Consider the following 20706-nt stretch of genomic DNA (forward strand, 5'->3'; position numbering starts at 1 on the left):
CGGTTCAGGAGCCGAGGCTAAGGGAGGCACCAAGAGGGTGACGGCGCCCCCCTCCCAGCTCTGCAGCACAAAGCCCTTCGCGGCTGACCGCAGCGGTTGGTTCGCGTCTCCCATCTACGGGTCTGTGAGGTCCTTCATACTACTTTTTAGTCCCCAGCCTGATTCCTGGAGTACAGCTGGTGCTCAACAACTACTGAGTGAATGTGTGAGGGAAATAAAGGAGAGGCGGACGCTGGCATCCGGGAGCTGCGCAATGACCTAACGAATTTCTGCAAAAATTACAACTACCCCGCCTTTCTCCTAGGCTTCAAGGCGACTGCCGGGTGCGAAAGGAACCGCACACCCCTCAGAGGAGAAAGAAGCTTTTCAGACCGGAGAGGCAGATGGGAGCGCGGAGGGAGGAGGCTCCAGCCAGCCCGCCCCCGCGCTGCGCGCGCCACCGCCCCTCACCGCGAGCGCCTCTGGCCGCCGCAAGCAAGGCCGGCGGGTGGCGCGCGATCTTCGCGTCGTTCTGGGCCGGCGGCCGCGGCGCCGCGCAGGTGGGTGGGATCGTGGCGGAGCGCCAGGCGCCCAAACAGGGGCGAGAAAGCGCCATGGCGTCTGCGGCGGCTGTGTCCGGTGCTCACGCCGCTGCGAGGTGAGGGGGCCGCCTCTTCTCCACTACTGAGGAGGCCACAGCTGCCCGCCCACCCGCCTTCCACGCGGGCCGCGGCTCCGGCATGGCCGGGATCATTAAGAAGCAGATCCTGAAACACCTGTCCCGGTGAGAGCGCCAGCGTCGGTCCCCGGCGGTCCCGGGCCCTTCCTAACCCTCTCCGACCTCCTCCCTGACGCCGCGCTCCGGGCCCAGTCTCCCTCTCTCCAGCCCGGAGCCGGGACTCCGTGGCAGCCCTGCCTAACTCGAGCCCGGACAGCTTGCACCCCGCGCCCGCCGGCACCCAGCGTTGTCGCCGCTCTGTGTTTCCCCTGCGCTGGGCCCTCCTGCCCTGGCGCGGGTGCCGCTAGTCTCTTCCCACCCTAACAGCCCCCTGGACTTTTTCTCTCACCTCAAGGGCTTTCCTGGCCTGCTGTCCCCACCTCCCACACCTCCGAGCAGGTCATCCTGTGTTCCCCTGACCGTCTTTCCGAGGCCCCCACGAAGCCCACCCTTACCTGCCCGAACCAGCTGTCTTCTCTCTGCTTCCTCCTGCCTTTGGGCCCGTGCCCCTTCCTCCAGGCCTCTGACCGCCCTCCTCTCCCAGATCCTGTGCCCCTGCCCGTTCTAAATAACGCTGCCACCAGTCCTGCTAAGCCGTTTCCCCTTAGATTTCCAACACCAAGACTGGTTTTTTCTTTCCCAGGAGCTCCCACCACCTCCTCCTCTTCTGTCTGACCCTGTTGCATCACCTTTGGAAAAGCCCAGCACCCAGGGCCGTTCCTCTGGACTTCTTTCTCCCTCTTTTGCTTTTCTTTTCATTACACAGCCTAATTGGAGAAAGGTCATGAGAGTTGGGGATAAAGTTTCCGCAACCTTCCCTTTAAGATGTGGAGGTTTTTTGACAGCCTGTGAAAAGAACCAACAACGTCCGCTTCAGCTTTGCAGCCTTTTATTAAGCAATGTTATGTCTCTGAGTAATTTGGCATGAGGAGGCTGGCCGGCAAAACAGTTTTCAGATGTAGCCGAGTGACTGCTGAACCCCGTGTTCCGGTGGCAGGTTGTCAGAACCAGTGGCCACAAAAATTGGAAGCTAGGTTTCACTTAGTTTTCACTCCTTATTCCATGCTGGAGTTGGTGATGGTTAATACCTTAATCAGCCTTTGTATCTCAAGTGGAGAGTGATCCAGGGCTTGGAGGCACAGTGGTCAGTGGTTTTCAGGAGGTAGGGGTGAGGGGAGATGTCGGTCAACATGGGACACCCAGGCTTGCACTGATGTTTCTTTCTGTGTCTTCTCATTGCTTTGGTAAGCGGTATGTGAGATGCTATTCCTGCCACTGCATCCCCTTTTCCTGGCTGACACTCTAGCTTATTTACTGTTACTTTGATCTGAGACTTTAATTAGTAATTAGACCCAGATCCATCTTTTGGTTAATCACAACGTAGTAAAAGAAAAATTGCACATTGGAGGCTGGTGCTGGGAAGTGCCTTTGGACCTTTTACTCAGATTAACGTAATATATTCTTTTTCAGGTAATAGTAATCTAGATGTTCCATGAGTCTGGTTGTTTTGTGTAAAGATATAGTAGTATTTGGGGCATGACCAAAGATCGCAGAATGGAATAGAGAATTGTATAATTTGAAAGGACATAGAATTTTAGGGCTTAGAGATGATCTCACTTATCATAGCATTGTTGTTTAAGAGCCTGGGTTCTTTCTGATTTACTTTCTCTAAAACGGGAATAAGAACAGTATCTACTTCAAGGGTACAAAAAAAAAAAAAAAAAAGAATAATAAGACCTACTATTTGTCCAGCCCAGCCAACATGGTGAAACCCTGTCTCCACTAAAATACAAAAATTAGTCTGTCGTGGTGGTACACGTCTGTAATCCCAGCTACTTGGGAGGCTGAGGCAGGAGGATTGCTTGAGCCCAGGAGGTGGAGGTTGCAGTGAGCCTTGTGCCACAGCACTCTAGCCTAGGTGACAGAGCAAGACTGTGTCTCAAAAAAAAAAAAAACTAGTATGTTTTAAGATAAAATGTGTAATTGGATTGTTTGTAACTCAAAGGGTAAATGCTTGAGAGGATGGATACCTCGTTCTCCATGATGTGATTATTTCACATCGCATGCCTGCATCAAAACATCTCCTGTACCCCGTAAATATATACACTACTGTGTACCCACAAAATTAAAAATTAAAATAGGTTATTGTAGTACATGAATTAATATATGTAAGGACTTAACCCAGTGCCTAACATACAGTATGTGCTCAGTAAAACAGGTATGGTTATTTTTTGGATCACAATTTGTGTGACAATTTGATATAAGCTATAGATCTTGTCTCTGGAAAAATTCATATATGCAAACAGGTGATTTTTATATAAGTTTGAGAGGAAGGAGCAGTTATAAACTTCTGAAGCACATGCCTGAATCCCTCAAGGCATCCTGGAACTAGATGAATAATCCCTGATCTAGTTCCATACTTCATTTTATGGCTGAGGAAACCAAAGCCTAGAGAAGTTAAGTGACTTGCCCAAGTTGCATAGGAAGGTAAGGTAATGGAACAGAACCTAATTCTGGTACACTTTTCTCTGTAGTGCACAGATATTCTGTGCACTCCTATGAACATAGAGTTTTGTTTTGTTTTGTTTTGTTTGAGATGTAGTCTCACTCTGTCGCCAGGCTGGAGTGCAGTGGTGCGAATTCAGCTCACTGCAACCTCCACCTACCGGGTTCAAGAGATTCCCCTGCCTCAGCCTCCTGAGTAGCTGGGACTACAGGTGTGTGCCATGATGCCCAGCTAATTTTTTTTTTTTTTGTATTTTAGTAGAGATGGAGTTTTACCATGTTGGCCAGAATGGTCTCCATCTCCTGACCTCGTGATCTGCCTGCCTCTGCCTCCCAAAGTGCTGGGATTACAGGCGTGAGCCACCGCGCTCAGCCTTGTTTTTGTTTTTTAGAGACGGAATCTTGCTTTATGCCTAGGCTGGAGTGCAGTGACACGATCATGGCTCACTGAAGCCTTGACCTCCCAGGCTCAAATGATCCTCCTGCCTCAGCCTCCTGAGTAGCTGAGACCATGCACCACCATGCCCCTGGCTAATTTTTAAAATTTTCTGTAGAGACCAAGTTGCTATGTTGCCCATGTTGGTCTTGAACTCCTGGCCTCAAGAGGTCCTGCCTCGGCCTCCCAAAGTGCTGGGATTACAGGGGTGAGCCACTGTGCCCAGCCTGAACATACAGTTTGTAAAGAAAAATTTTAGCAGTATATTCTTACACATTCCTTGGTGAACACAGTGCCTTTTTAAAATAATAGATAAAGTAGGAATAAGTATCACAGACATTGGGGAAAATTTCTGATTTTCTCAGCATTGGGCAGGGGACTGAGGAAGAGGTCACGTTACAGTTGCAATTTCAGGGCTGCAGGAAGAGGTGGTAAGTTATGAGTTTTGTTGGGGGAAAGGCCAAACTCTTGGGGCTTTTGTGTTTGTTTAGCTTGGAAAAGCTGCCTAATCACATGTGACATTTGTGTCTCTGTGTAGTCTTTACCACATACGGGCTGGCCTGCCTGGGGAGGAACTATGACTCTGTGGCTTCCCAAGTGTGATGGGGAAAGAGAGAGAAGGGAAGGCATACCAAGTTAAATAAAGATATACTGTATTAAATAAATACTGTAGGTGTTTGGTAGTTACTTGTTGATGGTGATGACAGTGCCATTTGACTTAGAGGAGAATGGCCCACAGCAGAGAGGATATACCAGTTAGTCATATTATGCTGATTTGGGGCATGAAGTTTTTCAGATGATAAAGTATCTTGTTGGAATGCACCTTCCTTAGTAGTAGAGTATTTTGGTAAACAAGATTTGAAGAGAATGGTATTCAATATGTTTTTCTTAAATGCCTACCCTAGGCCAGGCACTAATCTGGGCACTGGGGATGCAGCAGGGAAGAAATATAAATGTCTTTTAAAGGCTTTAACTCATGGTTTGCATGACTGCTGCTCAATGCAAATAGCTTTAATGCCCAGCATTCATTTAAATAGACCTTAGAAGAAACCTTTTCTTAGAAACACAAAGTAATCATTTAAAAAATATTCAAAATTGATTTTTTACTAAATTAGGTTTTTCTTGTTTTAGATTACCTAAGCTAATGATCTTTCATTATACAAGTAAGAAGAAATATGATAGATTGTAAAGAAAGTCAAGCGTCTATCGTTAATGGAAGGAGCATGGACTCTGAAGCCAAACATGCCAGATTCACCTTCCAGTCCTGCCACTAATCAGCAGGGCATCCTTTTGCAGTGGTGTAGTCTCAGCTCATTGCAACCTCTGCCCCCCGAGTTCAAGTGGTTTTCCTGCCTCAGCCTCCCGAGTAGCTGGGACTACAGGTGCATACCACCATGCCCAGCTAATTTTTGTATTTTTAGTAGAGACGGGGTTTCTTTCTTTCTTTCTTTTTTTTAATAGTTTAATGTATTTTAATAGCAAACTTACGGGAACAGCACAGAAGACAGACAACATTAAAAGCATGTACTTGCATGTAGGACAACTCAGAAAAGTATAGTGAATGGATGGAATCTGCTGTATGATAAAAATGCTACAAACACCATTTAGTTGCCATCAATAAGAAATTTACTTGTTTTAAAAAAATCCAAATGCTGGCATTGTCCAGAAAAATTTAACAGGTTTATTTATAATTATTATAAAGTTGAACCGCTGAAACTTGTTCACTGAAACATTTAACTTGCATTAATGCTTTCCGCCTCTACATTTATATTAAAATTCACCTAGTGAAAATGGAAAACCACCAATACGATTTCTGTCCCCTATTTTCCACTCGCCAATCATATGCCAAGTGCCGGCTGGTATGGAAAAAATCAACGTTCAAGGAACTACCAATAACAGGAAGAAGAATTTTTTGAAAGATAAATGTTTCCCACATCATAGTGGATTCTTTTTTTTCTCGCTCTGTCGCCCAGGCTGGAGTGCAGTGGCGGATCTCATCTGCAAGCGTCCAGCCTCCGGTTCATCATTCTCCGCCTCAGCCTCCCGAGTAGCTGGGACTACAGGCACGTTCTCCATGTATGCGGCGTGCTAGCTGGATGTCTTTTGGCATAATTGTTACACGTTTGGCATGGATAGCACACAGGTTGGTGTCTTCAAAAAGGCCAACGAGATAGGCCTCACTTGCCTCCTGCAAAGCACCGATAGCTGTGCTCTGGAAGCGCAGATCTGTTTTAAAGTCCTGAACAATTTCTCGCACCAGACGCTGGAAGGGAAGTTTGCGAATCAGAAGTTCAGTGGACTTCTGATAACGTCTAATTTCACGGAGCCCCACAGTACCAGGCCTGTAACGATGAGGTTTCTTCACCCCTCCAGTAGAGGGCGCACTCTTGCGAGTGGCTTTTGTAGCCGGTTGCTTCCTGGGTGCTTTACCACCGGTCGATTTGCGGGCAGCATGGTGCAGAGACCTCCTTACTTACCCCCTTTTCTCCTTCGGCTGGAGCTCCGCGAGGAGAGGCGGTGCTGGCGTTGGAGAGCGACGGCGGCGCGGCGGCGGCTGCCAACACCAAGAGGGGGTTTCATCATGTTGGCTGGGATGGCCTTGATCTCTTGACCTTGTGATCCGCCTGCCTTGGCCTCCCAAAGTGCTGGGATTACAGGCGTGAGACACGGCGCCCGGCCCTGAGCCTTAGTTTTCTTATCTGTAAAAGATAAGGAGGAAGAATAATACATATCCGATTTTTTTTTGGCACATTTGGGATAAAGTTTTTATTATAGTGCCTGACATATAAATAGATGTTTAATAAAGAGTCGTTATATAACGAAGCCAAAGAAGTTCGGGCCACTGTGATGGCATGGATGACAGAAACCCAGCCGGCTCTTTTTAAAAAACCCATCAGGAGCCTTAATTATTTATTTAAATGACGGCAGGAAATGTGAACCTCAGTGATAGAGACACGGCTGATAGACATGATAGATATTTTAAAAACATGTTAGACGAAATTCAGAGGCATAGAAGATTTCAGCATTTCTTTTGGAGAATAAGAGAGCCTGACTGCAAATTTAGCCCTCTTGGTTCATGATGACTGCCTCCATTCATCATCTTGATGAGCACTGAGGAGCCGCAAAGATCTTAGAGATCATCAGGGCCAGGCTCCGGTTGACAGTGAGGAATTCCAGGCTCAGAGAGGCTGTTACTTTTCCAAGGTCCACTTAGGTGGAAACTTGTCGGACTAGTCACAGCTTCCAGGTCATGTTCTTTTTACATTAGACTGTAGTTATTATCACGTTCTTTTCCAAAATAATTATTTCATGCATTTTCTAGTAATAGTTAAATCCTGTGTTTCTGTTTCCCTTTCTCATTTTCTTGTGTTGCTTCAGAATAAAGCACTTTTATTTACCTAGCAAGTATTTAATAATAACCCACTGGGCTAACAAGCACTTTACAAATCTTAAGACAATTTAGTCCTCGTAATAGCCTGTGAGGTACATATTAGGCATATTTTATAGATGAAGAAAGGAAGCACAGAAAAGTTAAATAACCTACCCAAAGTTGTAACTAGTAAGTGATAGAGAGATTCAAATGCAGGCATTCCAATTCCAGAGCTGTGCTCTTCAACCCCTCTGCTGCCATAATGCCTCTCATGTATTGAGTGTTTCAAACTGACGATGCTCATGTCACTAGCAGCCACCTGAAGAAACAATATTACCAGCATCATGCTCATGTCACTAGCAGCCACCTGAAGAAACAATATTACCAGCATCTGAGAAGCCTCCCACCCTGCCCTGTGTCTCCTTCCAGTCATTACCTCCACCGAAGGGTAACCAGTGTCCAGGTTTCTAACAGCATAGATTAGTTTTGTCAATTTTGTATTTTATGTAAATGGAATTATATTTATACTTTTATGTCTGACTTCTGTAGTGCAACATTTGTGAGATTAATCCATATTTTGCATCAAGTTGTAGACTCTATTTTTCATTGCTGTGTAGCATTTCATTGTGTGATAATACCTCAGTTTACTTGTACATTTTACTGTTGATGGAATTCTGGATAGTTTACCAGTTTAGTGCTGTTATGAACAGTGCTGCTAGAAACATTCTAGTACATGTCCTTTAAACAAATGTACACATTTCTGTTGGAAATACATGTAGGGTAGAATTTTTAGGTTGTAGAATATGTATATGTTCAGCTTTAATGAATACACTAAACCATTTTCGAAAGTGGCTATACCAATTTACATTTCCACCAGAAGTGTGTGAGGGATCTGATTATTTTATATCCTTCCCAGTGCTTTGCATTTTTCATTGTAGCCATTCTGGTGAATGTATTTTTAATTTTCTTTCTTTTTTTTTTTTTTTTCACTTTGTCTGTGGTAAACCAGGTAGGTATTTTATTTTTGCTGTCAGTTCAGTTTTTAGATTCTGAGGTATTTAAAATTTTACTCACAAGCAGATGTCAGAACCTTGAAAACGTAAGATCTTTTTTGGAGTAATGTTCATATTACAAAGGTACAATGAAAATAATTAGGGTTATTTCTGACCATTAACTATAACATTTCTTACTTGGATTGGATGTAATGCTCAGCCCTCTGTCAAAATGACAATCACGTAGATTAAGAGAAAGGAGGGCCTGTTCTCCAGGCATTTGGGTTTTTGTTAAATATTTGATATTTAGGCTACCCTGGATTTTGTTTATTTGTTTTTTTGGAGACAGGGTCTCGCTCTGTTGCCCAGGTTGGAGTGCAGTGCTATGATCTTGCCTCACAGGAACCCCCACCTCCTGGGCTCCTGTGATCCTCCTGCCTCAGCCTCCTGAGTAGCTGAGACTATAGGTGCCCACCACCAGGCCTGGCTAATTTTTGTATTTTTAGTAGAGACAGGGTTTCACCATGTTGGCCAGGCTGGTCTCGAACTCCTGACCTCAAGTGATCCACCCACCTCAGCCTCCCAAAGTGCTGGAATTACAGGCATGAGCCACCATGCCGGGCCTAGGCTACCCTAGATATTAATGAAATAGTTTCATACTTGCTTTGTAATCTTGCCCCATTAGCATAGCATTTTATCTTTATTAAAGATATGGAAATTTAAATAGCCAGGACTGGTGGTTTGCACCTGTAGTCCCAGCTACTTGGGAGGCTGAGGCAGGAGGATCAGATCACTTGAGCCTGGGAGGCTGAGGCTGCAGTGTGCTAAGATCATGCCACTGCACTCCAGCCTGGGTGACAGAGTGAGACCCTGTCTGGGAAAAAAAAAAGTATTTAAAAGCAATAAAATTTTCAAAGCAGCACTGTAGTATGTATTTGACATACAACAGCATAATATATGGTTTACAGTAATGAAAATTACCTGCTTTGAAAAATTGAGAAGCATGTCAATATAGCAGAAAGAACCAGGCTTTGGATTCCAAAAGGTGGCTGTGAATTTTGATTCTGCTACTTCTAAGCTAGACATTCAGCAAGTTTTTTTTAGCTTCTCCAAGTTTCAGTTTCTTCATCTGTAAAATGGGCATAATAATGCATAATGTTTTGGGAATTAGAAATGTATAAATCTCCTTGGTCCCGGAAAAGTATTCCATAAACAATAACCATTACTATTTATCTTATTAGAGTAGCTTAAGAGAGATAACTGTTACTTTTTGGAGATAATGCTTTTTTTTTTTTTCATCATCTTCAAGGTTATGCCAGACTTTTCCAGATGTCTAATTCTTTAGACATTTAAATATCTGGAAATTACATTTCTTAGTCTTTCAGTACAGAGAGGTTGAGATTAATGCTTTTGCACTGATGCTTGTGCAGAGAAGGAACCAAAGTTGTTCCTATTTATCTTTTTTTTTTTTTTTTTTTTTCCATGGCAAGGCATACCTCAAGGAGGAAACTTTGACCTCAGCGTAGCTGAAATAGCTGAAATATATATACTGGGTTGGTCCTTTAGAGGATTTACTTATACAAAGTCTAAGAAGATAACATACTTTATTAGGGTGAAAAAAATATTAGAGGTTATTTAGGTACCCTTACCTAATGCAGAACCTGGTTGAATAATCTGAGTATGGCATTGATTACTGAAAAGAAAGCTGAGTTCTCTATACCCACTGTAGTGTGTCCTCTAAAATAGCAGGGATTGTGTGTCTTGGCTGCTTTGAAATGCGAAAGTTTGAGGATGCGTTGAGTGGGTGAAGTGGGAGAAGATATATGTAGTGAGAATGCATGGTTGAAATTCAGAACTCGGAGAACCTTAGACTTGGGGAGTAATGGCGGTTGTAGGGAGGGGAGGACAAGGAAATCCAGTTCATCCCATATCTTTAAGGGACCTTTTAACTGTGTGGTGAGGGCAAGTATTTGCTACTGGTTGTGAACACACATTAAAGTACTGGTGCTGAATACAGATAAATACTGGAAAAGAACATTTCCCAGTATCTATAAGCAGTAGAATCAATCAGTATCTACAGTAAAGCAGAAAACTAAAGTGTAAAATAATAATACATCTTAGTAATTTAGGTAAAGGGTATGTAGTTAGTATCTATTTGTCACAAAAATAAGGCATATATATATATATATGCGATCTCGGCTCACTGCCACCTCTGCCTCCTAGGTTCAAGCGATTTTCATGCCTCAGCCTTCTAAGTACCTGGGATTACAGGCACATGCCACCGTGCCCAGCTAATTTTTTGTATTTTTAGTAGAGATGGGGTTTCACCATATTGGCCAGGCTGGTCTCAAACTCCTGGCCTCAAGTAATCCACCTACCTGAGCCTCCCAAAGTGTTGGGATTACAGGCGTGAGATTACAGCCACCACACCTGGCTAGGCCTAGATATCTTATAAAATATTTGTTGAATTGACTGTTGTTTCATTTGCCTACACAGCAGTCTTTTTACATGTATGCTTGGTCTTTAGAGTACATTGGTTATATGTAGCTTGGATTCCAGCCTATTGTTTTAAAAAATTGTGGAGGCATTGATGGCAATCAATGTATTTAAGTCAGACTTGACAGAAGTACTGTGTTACTGTGTTCCCAGCAGTTATTTCTAAGTTTGAAATTTGGAGTGTGTAGTCCAGTAGAAATAGTGACGTAATGTTGAATAGTTCCCTACATTAGCCTGCAAAAGCCACATAAACTTACTGTATGAAGTTCTGGGTCTTGGTTGTTAGGGAACTGTATTTGAAGGAGCTTGGAGTAAGGTCCTTTAGATCATCGTATCTCATCAAGGACTGTTTTTGGTTGTCACAGTGATTGAGGGTTGTGGCTAGCATTTGGTGAGTGGAGGGCCATGTCCTGCAGTATATGGAATAATCTCACATAAAGAAGGATTGTCCCTTGTCTTTTTTGACTTTTGAATGTCATTAGATGTTTATGTAGCTGAATCAACTGTATAGATTAAATGAACTTAGAATCTAACTCTATTTTACATAAAAGCACAAAGTATTGCACAGCTTTAAACTATAGTGAATATTTTAGGAAACTACCATGAGGGAAGATTGTTTTGAACTTTACCAAGAGTTTGTCACCATTTTGGAAAATGCTGTTACTCTTGGTATTGGAATCACCAATATGATAAAGTTATGTATGCCTGCATTTTTATTTATTTATTTATTTATTTATTTATTTATTTATTTATTTATTTATTTTTGAGATAGAGTTTTGCTCTTGTTGCATAGGCTGGAATGCAATGGTGCGATCTCACCTCACTGCAACCTCTGCCTCCTGGGGTTCAAGCAATTCTCCTGCCTCAGCCTTCTGAGTGGCTGGGATTACAGGTGCCCGCCACCAAGTCCAGATGATTTTTTTTTTTTGAAACAGAGTCTCACCCTGTCGCCCAGGCTGGAGTGCAATGGTGCAATCTTGGCTCACTGCAACCTCCACCTCCTGGGTTCAAGCGATTCTCCCGCCTCAGCCTTCCGAGCAGCTGGGATTGCAGGTACCCACCACCACACCCAGCTTATTTTTGTAGAGATTGGGTTTCACCATGTTAGCCAGGCTGGTCTTGAACTCCTGATCTCGGGTGATCTTCTCTTTTCGGCCTCCCAAAGTACTGGGATTACAGGTGTGAGCCACCGTGCCTGGCCTGACTGCATTTTTAGTAGTTCAAATCCTGGTGATACCACATTTGCATGCAAACATCTGACAACTCTGTCTTCTGGTACAGTGGTGTTGGAGCACTTACATGTTGAAATACAAATGATTTTATTGTAAATTATTTTCCTTTTATATTATACTTTGGACATTGCATTTTACTTTTTTTGAAATTATGTAAGTAAGTAGGTTATATTATATGTAAAAAAATCACTTGAGAGACTGGGCACAGTGGCTTACACCTGTAATCCTAGCACTTTGGGAGGCTGAGGTGGACGGATCGCTTGAGCTCAGGAGTTCCAGACCACCCTGGGCAACATGGTGAAACCTGTCTCTACAAAAAATACAAAAATTAGCTAGGTGTGGGGCATGGTGGCATGTGTTTGTAGTCCAAACTACTTGCAGGGCTGAGGTGGGAGGATTGCTTGAGCTGGGAGGTCAAGGTTGCGGTGAGCTGTGATCGCGCCACTGCACTCCAGCCTGGGTGACAGAGCAAGACCCTGTATCAAAAAAGAAAGAATAATAATTTTAGTAACTAAGAGAGGCATTGTAAAAAAAATAAATAAATAAAGGAGTTGAGTCTGTTAGGGTTGAAAACTGCTGACTTAGTATGAAATTTCTTTTGTATAAAATTTTGAAACAGCTGAAGTTTGCTCTTGTACACTCTCTTTTTTTCCCTACTATGTGTCTCTTCCTCACCTCTGGAGGTCTCTTTTCTCATGCCCCCAGTTGCTCTGATTTTGCCCTCAGTGCTTTGCTACCGTACCCCCAACCTGCTCAGGTCTGCATGCTCAGTTTTCCTTACTTTTTCACCAGAATCCTCAAATCTTTAGGATATAAGATTTCAACTAAGTCAGGAGGAAAAGTAGAGAACATATGTTGGAGCAGGAATGCCACCAAATAAATAACCAGATCTAATTCAGAATATGTCCTACTAGGTTTGCTCTCCTAAGCTGCCCTTACTTTCACAGCTTCTGAATCCACAGATACTCCAAAAGTTCCCAGTTTGTTTTGTTTTTCCAAAATGGTTTCTATGGCAGTGGGGACAGGACATGGGTCTGGGGAGCATGGTATGTATCAGTCATTTGAAAGTTGAAGAGTTCTAATATGTAGAAAATCCAAATAAGGAGGGAATAAGTTAATCCAAGCTGACTGCTTCTGGTCATCTGTCTCGGTGCTTTCCTCGGCAATGCTGAAAACATTCATTTTTCCTTCTCAGATAAATCTTTTTCTTTTTCTTTCTTTTTTAAATATTTCTTTAAACTTGGATGAAAGAAGGGGCTGCAGTTGAGGAACACATTTCATTTGAGAAAGTGTCTTCACAGAGGCTGATATGAAGTTAGAGGCCTTGCAGTGTATAGTGGTATGTATATCCTTTTGCTGAGCCTCAGTAAATCCCCACACTGTCTTCCTTTCAGGCAGCCTCTGGCTCCTTAGTCCCCTGAGCCCAGGTGAGGTTCCTCGCCTCTTTAAGGAAGGTTTGCTGCAGGAATATTGGATACACATCTGTAGGTAGTGTCTCAGCTCTTCCCAGGTGCCTGGGCTGGAGAGTTCAGGTAGTGTATCCTTTTTGTCAGCTGGACCCAGACCCTGAGCTACCTTTGAGGACTCTGTTTTGGAGACTATTTATTCATTAATTATTTAGGCAAACTTTATTGCCCATCTGCCATTGGTTGCCAAGCAGTAGGAACTCAAAGACAAATGAGACAAGGTTTCTGTTAAAGGACCTGACTGCCAGTAGGTCTGTAAGCATAAAGCCCAGTAATGCATTAAGAAGTATCTGCAGAGCTGGGGGGTTGGAGTGGGGAGTGGCACAGACAGGGGAAGAAGGTGATGCCAGGCAGAGGGAGCCACATGAACAATGGTACTGAGTTGAGAAGCAGCAGGGTGCATTTAGGAGACTGCATATGGTTCTGTATCACTCGAATGTAGGGTTCGAGGGTGGAACACAGCTAGAAATGATATTGGAAAGACAGAAACTAGATCATAGAGGCCTTTTGTACTATGCCAAGGCATCTAGATAGGGCTCAGCTTGTTCCCTGCTGCCTTCAGTTGCTACTGCCTTTGATCTGAGGCAACTGAAACATCTCCAAACCTCTACACCTGTGCTGACTTTTTTAAAAGTCAGGGAGATTGTATGGTTTAGTCCAGGCTGCAGGTTCTTGAGCCAGACTGCCAGATTTTGAATCTTAGCTCTTTCAATTACTAGCTCTATGACCTGGGCAAGTTATTTAACCTTTCTATGCCTCAGTTTTCTCATATATAAAGTGGCGATAATAGTAATCTTTTACATCATGAGGTCATTGAGAGAAATACATTAATTTAAAATGTATAGGCTGGGCACAGTGGCTCACACCTGTAATCCTAGCACTTTGGGAGGCCAAGGTGGGAAGATGGGTTGAGCTCGGAAGTTCCAGACCAGCCTGGGTAACATAGCAAGACTCCATCTCTACAAAAAATAAAAAAAATTAGCTGGGCATTGTGGCACACACCCGTAGTCCCAGCTACTTGGGAGGATCACCTTAGCCGGAGAGGTCAAGGATTTAGTGAGCCGTGACTGTGCCACTACACTTCAGCCTGGGCAACGGAGTGAGATCGTGACTCAAAAGAAAAAAAAAAAGTATAAATATAAGCTGGATGGCTGGGCATGGTGGCTTACACGTATAATCCTAGCACTTTGGGAGGCTGAGGCAGGTGGATTACTTGAGGTCAGGAGTTTGAGACCAGCCTGGCCAACATGGTGAAACCCCATCTATGCTAAACATACAAACATTAGCCAGGCATGGTGGCTCACGCCTGTAATCCTAGCTACTTGGGAGGCTGAGGCAGGAGAATCGCTTGAACCTGGGAGGTGGAAGTTGCAGTGAGCTGAGATCATGCCACTGCACTCCAGCCTGGGCAACAGAGCAAGACTCTGTCTCAAAAAAAAAAAAAAAAAAAAGATAAGCTGGGTGTGGTGGTGCATGCCTGTATTCTCAGCTACTCAAGTGGCTGAGGTAGAATGATTGCTTGAGCCTGCCCAGGAGTTCAAGACCAGCCTGGGTGATATAGCAAGACCCTATCTCAAAAAAAAAAAAAAAAAAAAAAAAAAGAAAAAGTATAAAGTGCTTAGAACAGTATCTAGAATAAAGTAAGCAATTATTAAATATTAGCTATTTTAAAAATAATTTTTATTCTCAGCACAATAGCATCCTTTTCATTTTTCCTGGATGTTAATTTTATTTTATTTATTTATTTTTTTTTGAGATGGAGTCTGGCTCTGTCGCCCAGGCTGGAGTGCAGTGGCCGGATCTCAGTTCACTGCAAGCTCCGCCTCCCGGGTTTACACCATTCTCCTGCCTTAGCCGCCCGGAGTAGCTGGGACTACAGGCGCCCGCCACCTCGCTCAGCTAGTTTTTTTGTATTTTTTAGTAGAGACAGGGTTTCACCGTGTTAGCCAGGATGGTCTCCATCTCCTGACCTCGTGATCCTCCCGTCTCGGCCTCCCAAAGTGCTGGGATTACAGGCTTGAGCCACTGCTCCCGACCTAATTTTATTATAAAACTTCTAGACTGGGCTTTTAAAATGTATTTATTTCTCTGTCACATTTTTAAGCACTTTGCACACCTAATTATCTCTAATGGGAAGAGTGTGCCTTCTACCTCAACCTCACAAAGAGATTTATTTTCATATTTACAGATGATAGTCTTAAACCTAGTTTAACAAGTCTGGTTAATCAGACATATTAGAGTTGGTTTGCAATGTGTAGAAGAATGTAGATGGATTGATGGATAGCTCATTCCACCTATTTGGCAATTACCATTTATTTGCTTTGTATTATTATCAAGTCATTAAGTATTAATTGAGCATCCTTTTCCTAGACTTTATGTTTGACATAGACTACATTTCCCAGTTCTTGCTCTTAAGGATCTCCTAGTCCTTAGGGTTAGAGACCTTTGTTTTTATTTTAAATTCTGTTTTGTATCCTCCACAGTTCTTTTGTGTGGTTTGAGGCCATTACTCTAGCCAGTTGAGTGTGCTGCTCTCAGGTATGTGTTCATGCAATCATTTGCCCAGGTGAAACAACTCAGAGGTCTGACAGGGCGTTTCTTTCACCACCATATGTAAAAGAGAGCTCATTTTGCGCAGTCTTTGCCGCTTAACATAAGCATACATGTTGGTCAAAGTTAGGGTTGGTTCCGCTCAGAAATTAACGACAGCCTTACTCTATGAATTTTCTTATCCTCAGTTTCTTCCTTGGGCAATTTTCAAAGATACATGCTACACTTCTCTAAATAGCTGTTTGAGGCAGTAACATGGATAACCTATTCTTTTTTTTTTTTTTTTTTCCCCCTGAGATGGAGTTTTGCTGTGTTACCCAGGCTGGAGTGCAGTGGTGCAATCTTGGCTCACTGCAACCTCCTTCTCCTGGTTCAAGTGATTCTTCTGCCTCAGCTTTCCGAGTAGCTGGATTACAGGCTCCTGCCACCACACACAGCTAATTTTTGTATTTTTAGCAGAGACAGGGTTTCACCATGTTGGCCAGGCTGATCTCGAACTCCTGACCTCAAGTAATCCACCTGCCTCGGCCTCCCGAAGTGCTGAGATTACAAGCATGACCCACTGCACCTGGCAGATAACTTATTCTTATCCAATAGTGAATAATAAGCAATGCCTGTTAGTGGAATAGGCCTTCCTTTTCTGAGCATTAGCAAGTACATTTTCACTTGGGGTAATCTAGAGCCTGCATGTAGGTTTTAACACTAGGAGTCTAATATTCACAGTTTATCAATTATTGTCCTAGATGTAGGTTTAGGAATTGTCAAGAAATGGAAGTAAAGGAAATTAAGGGAACTGTTAGGACGACAAGAAATGTTCCTAACAAAGTGAGACATGCCAATACGTGAGTCAAGAGGTATAGTATCTTCAGGACTAGTGTAGGGAAAGAATTTGAGCCCTAACCACTATGGGAGCTGAATGGTCAAATAATTGAAAGCGGGTAGAGGGTTGCTATCTCTGAGATAGAGTCACTGAGGAGCTCTGAGTTCTAATTCTAGAATGATTAAGGTGTGAGCCACTGCGCCTGGCCTGAAGGTATTCACTTCTAGGAAAGAAGACTGGCTCAAGCCAAACAGGTTATTAGGACTTCAGTTAAACAGGGTAGGTTTTAGCAAGTCTTTGTGCTTAGAGGAGGGAATTAGAATGTTCAGCAAGGCTACTGTTGAGAATTAAGAAAAGAGAACCTCTGGGGAATCCTTGTCCTTTCAACTGGCCCAGTATTGGAATGGCAGTAAATGAGAGTGCTGCAAGTCATGGGCTAGACAGCTGCCATGGGTGTGGGAAATATATGCAATGAGTTAGATTTGTTGAGAATGTAAATCCATATCATGTCTATGAAAGAAATATGGGAATATCTGTCAAAATAGAAAAGGTAGGCTGGGTGTGGTGGCTCACGCCTATAATCCCAGCACTTTGGGAGGCTGAGGTGGGCGGATCATTTGAGGTCAGGAGTTCGAGACCAGCCTGGCCGACATGTTGAAACCCCGTCTCTACTGAAAATAGAAAAAATTAGCTGGGTGTGGTGGTAGGCACCTGTAATCTCAGCTACTTGGGAAGCCGAGGTAGGAGAATCGCTTGAACCTGGGAGGCAGAGGTTGCAGTGAGCTGAGATGGCACCACTGCACTCCAGCCTGGGGAATAGAGTGAGACTCTGTCTAATAATAAGAATAGAAGTCAGTGGGCTGGGTATGGTGGCTCACGACTGTAATCCCAGCACTTTGGGAGGCCAAGGTGGGTGGATCACCTGAGGTCAAGAGTTCGAGACCAGCCTGACCAACATGGTGAAACCTCATCTCTACTAAAAATACAAAATTAGCTGGGCATGGTGGTGGGCACCTGTAATCCTAGCTACTCTGGAGGAGACTGAGGCAAGAGAATCCCTTGAATCTGGGAGGCGGAGGATGCAGTGAGTCGAGATCGCGCCATTGCACTCCAGCCTGGGCAACAAGACTGCAACTCCGTCTCAAAAAAAAAAAAAGAAAAAAAAGAAAAAAAAGAAATCAGTGAAATTAAAAGCAGGGCAAACAGAGAATTAATATAACCAAAAATTGTTTTGTTTCTGGAAAAGATTAATGAATTTAGTTCACCTTTAGCAAGACTGATCAAGGAAAAAAGAGAGAAAACATAAATATTGTCAGCGGTGAAAGAGGGGATATCATTATAGATCTTACAGATGTTAAAAAGATGTTAAGGGATATGATGAACATCTTTTTGTTTTCTTTTGAAACAGGATCTCACTCTGTTGCCCAGGCTGGAGTGCAGTGACACAGTCACTGCTCACTGTAGCCTTGACCCCCTGGGCTCAAGGGATCCTCCCACCTCAGCCTCCCCAGTAGCTGGGACTACAGGTGCATGCCACCATGCCTAATTTTTTTATTTTTTGTAGAGACAGGGTTTCTTCATGTTGCCCAGACTGGCCTCAAACTCCTGGACTTAAGAACCATCCTGCCTTAGCCTCCCAAAGTGTTAGGATTACAGGTGTAAGCCACTGCACCTAGCCTGAACATCTTTTTGTCAATAAATTCAATAACTTAAGTGAAACGCACAAAATTATTTGAATAAAGGCTCATATAGTTTCATTGGTGATTTCTTTTAAACATTTAAGAAATAAATAATACCCATTTTACAGAAATTATTTTAGGAAATAAATATTTCCAAACTTGTTTGATAAATTCAGCATGACCTTGGTAAGAAAAACATGACAAAGATGTTATAAGGAAAGAAAACTTCAGACCGCCAGGTTTGGTGGCTCAGCCCTGTATTTCCAGCACTTTGGAAGGCTGAGGAGGGAGGATCATTTGAGCCCAGGAGTTTGAGACCAGCTTGGGCGACATGGCAAAACCCTGTCTCTACAAAAAATTAAAAAATTAGTTGGGCGTGGTGGCGCATGCCACTAGTCTCAACTACTCAGGAGGCTGAGGCAGGAGGATTGATTAAGCCCAGGAGGTTGAGGCTGCAGTAAGCAGCAATTGCACCACTGCACTCCAGCCTGAGCAATGGAGCAAGACTCTGTCTCAAAAACAAAAACTTCAGATCAATATTCATTGTGAACAAAGATTAATAAGTTCTTAATGAAAGACAGTCGACCCTTGAACAGTAGTGGGGTTTAGGGGTACCAGTCGCCATGCATAGTTGAAAATCCATGTATGACTTTTGACTTCCCAGAAACTTTTTTTTTTTTTAGACAGGGTCTTGCTGTGTTGCCCAGACTGGAGTGCAGTGTTGCGATCTCAGCTCACTGCAACCTCCACCTCCTGGGTTCAAGCGATTCTCCTGCCTCAGCCTCCGAGTACTGGAGTGTGCCACCATGCCCGGCTAATCTTTGTATTTTTAGTAGAGATGGGGTTTCACCATGTTGGCCAGGGTGGTCTCCAACTCCCGGCCTCATATGATCCACTTGCCTTGGCCTCCCAAAGTGCTGGGATTGTAGGCATGAGCCACTGTGCCTGGCCCAAAAACTTGCTACTAATAGTTTACTGTTCACTGGAAGCCTCACTGATGACAAACAGTTCATTGACACATATTTTGTATATGTATTATATATTGTATTTTTACAATAAAGTCAGCCAGAGAAAAGAAAATGTTATTCAGAAAATCATAAGGAAGATAAAGTACATTTACAGTACTATACTAAATCTATGCATTCCACAAGTTTACATCATCTGTTTACAAGATGAATCATCTTTCTGAAGTGGCAGGTACCCGGAGCTGCAGATCTCAATCTATAGAACATATCAAACAATTAAACTTTTCCTCATAATGTCATGACTTTCCTTTGCTTCTTGGGAGCATTTCCAGCATCACTAGTGGCACTTCGTGTGGGTCCCATGGTGTTATTCAGGGTTTACAGTATTGCACTAAGCATCACGAAATGTACACAAGAACTACAAGAGATCACTTTTTTACTGCAATATGCAATTTATTGGAGAGATGAACCGCTCTGCTGAGATGACATAAGACAACGTTTTAAGCAGATCCTCATAACACGTGAGCTCACTGCAGTATTAATAGGAGGTGGCTACAACATTATTACAGCAGTATAGTATGTTCTACAGTTAATTTTATGCAGTTATGATTATTTAGTAGTTACTTGAGACAGGGTCTCACTGTGTCACCCAGGCTGGAGTGCATTCCACGATCATCGCTCATTGCAGCCTCTACCGATACTCCCACCTTAGCCTACTGAGTAGCTGGGACCACAGTCATGTGCCGCCACGCCCAGCTAATTATTTTGTTTTTTTGTTGAGACGGGTCTCACTATGTTGCCCAGGCTGATCTCAAACTCCTGGGCTCAAGCAGTCCTCCTGCCTGGACCTCTCAAAGTGCTGTGATTACGGGTGTGAGCCACTGTGCCTGGCCAGTTATCATTTAGTACTGCATCTTTATATTTGTTTACATTTCTCCTAACTGCAAATAGTGTCATGTATGGTCTGTAAGTATTTGTGCACTTAAGTTTCGATAAATTTCAACTTTTTAAATAGATTTGTATAAACTTTAGGATAGTAAATGATAGAATAGACTAGTGTCTACATATAGTTTATGCATTCATGATGTACCTAACCTTTTCTTAATTTAAAAAATATTTCTAGGCTATGAGGTTTGTCTGCAAGTTTTTTCAAGTTGTCACAAATCTCCAAAAGTTTTTCCAAACTTTTATGAAATTTATTGAAACTTACACACACAAACATAGACTGTACGTGGCGACATTGGCAGTCTAGAGAAATGCAAATAAACATTCAATATGTATGATGTTCAGGGACAGGGACAGGCTCATTATTGTTGACATGTCAGGTCTCCCTAAATTGAGCTAAGATTCACTGCAATCCCAATCAGTTTCAGCAGATTTTTTAAAAAACAGAAATAGGCAGGCTGATTTGAAATTTTATATGGAAATGAAAAGGACCTAGAATGGTCAGAATAATCTGAACAAATGAACACAAAGGATTTCTTAATGCTTAAAATGA

At 43.1% G+C, this 20706-nt stretch overlaps 1 protein-coding gene across 1 annotated transcript in view; it reads left to right on the forward strand.

The window, feature by feature from the left end:
• The first annotated feature begins 424 nt into the window (after positions 1-424).
• The window catches only part of UHRF1BP1 (UHRF1 binding protein 1), an 81016-nt gene continuing 60734 nt past the window's right edge, over positions 425-20706 (forward strand). Inside the window, exon 1 of the mRNA XM_031667055.1 lies at positions 425-763. Within this exon, the coding sequence (XP_031522915.1) occupies positions 720-763 (44 nt within the window). The 5' untranslated portion in view covers positions 425-719. The remainder of the gene's footprint in view (positions 764-20706) is intronic.

Source organism: Papio anubis, chromosome 6 (assembly GCF_008728515.1).
Source record: "Papio anubis isolate 15944 chromosome 6, Panubis1.0, whole genome shotgun sequence".
Taxonomy (NCBI): Eukaryota; Metazoa; Chordata; class Mammalia; order Primates; family Cercopithecidae; genus Papio; species Papio anubis.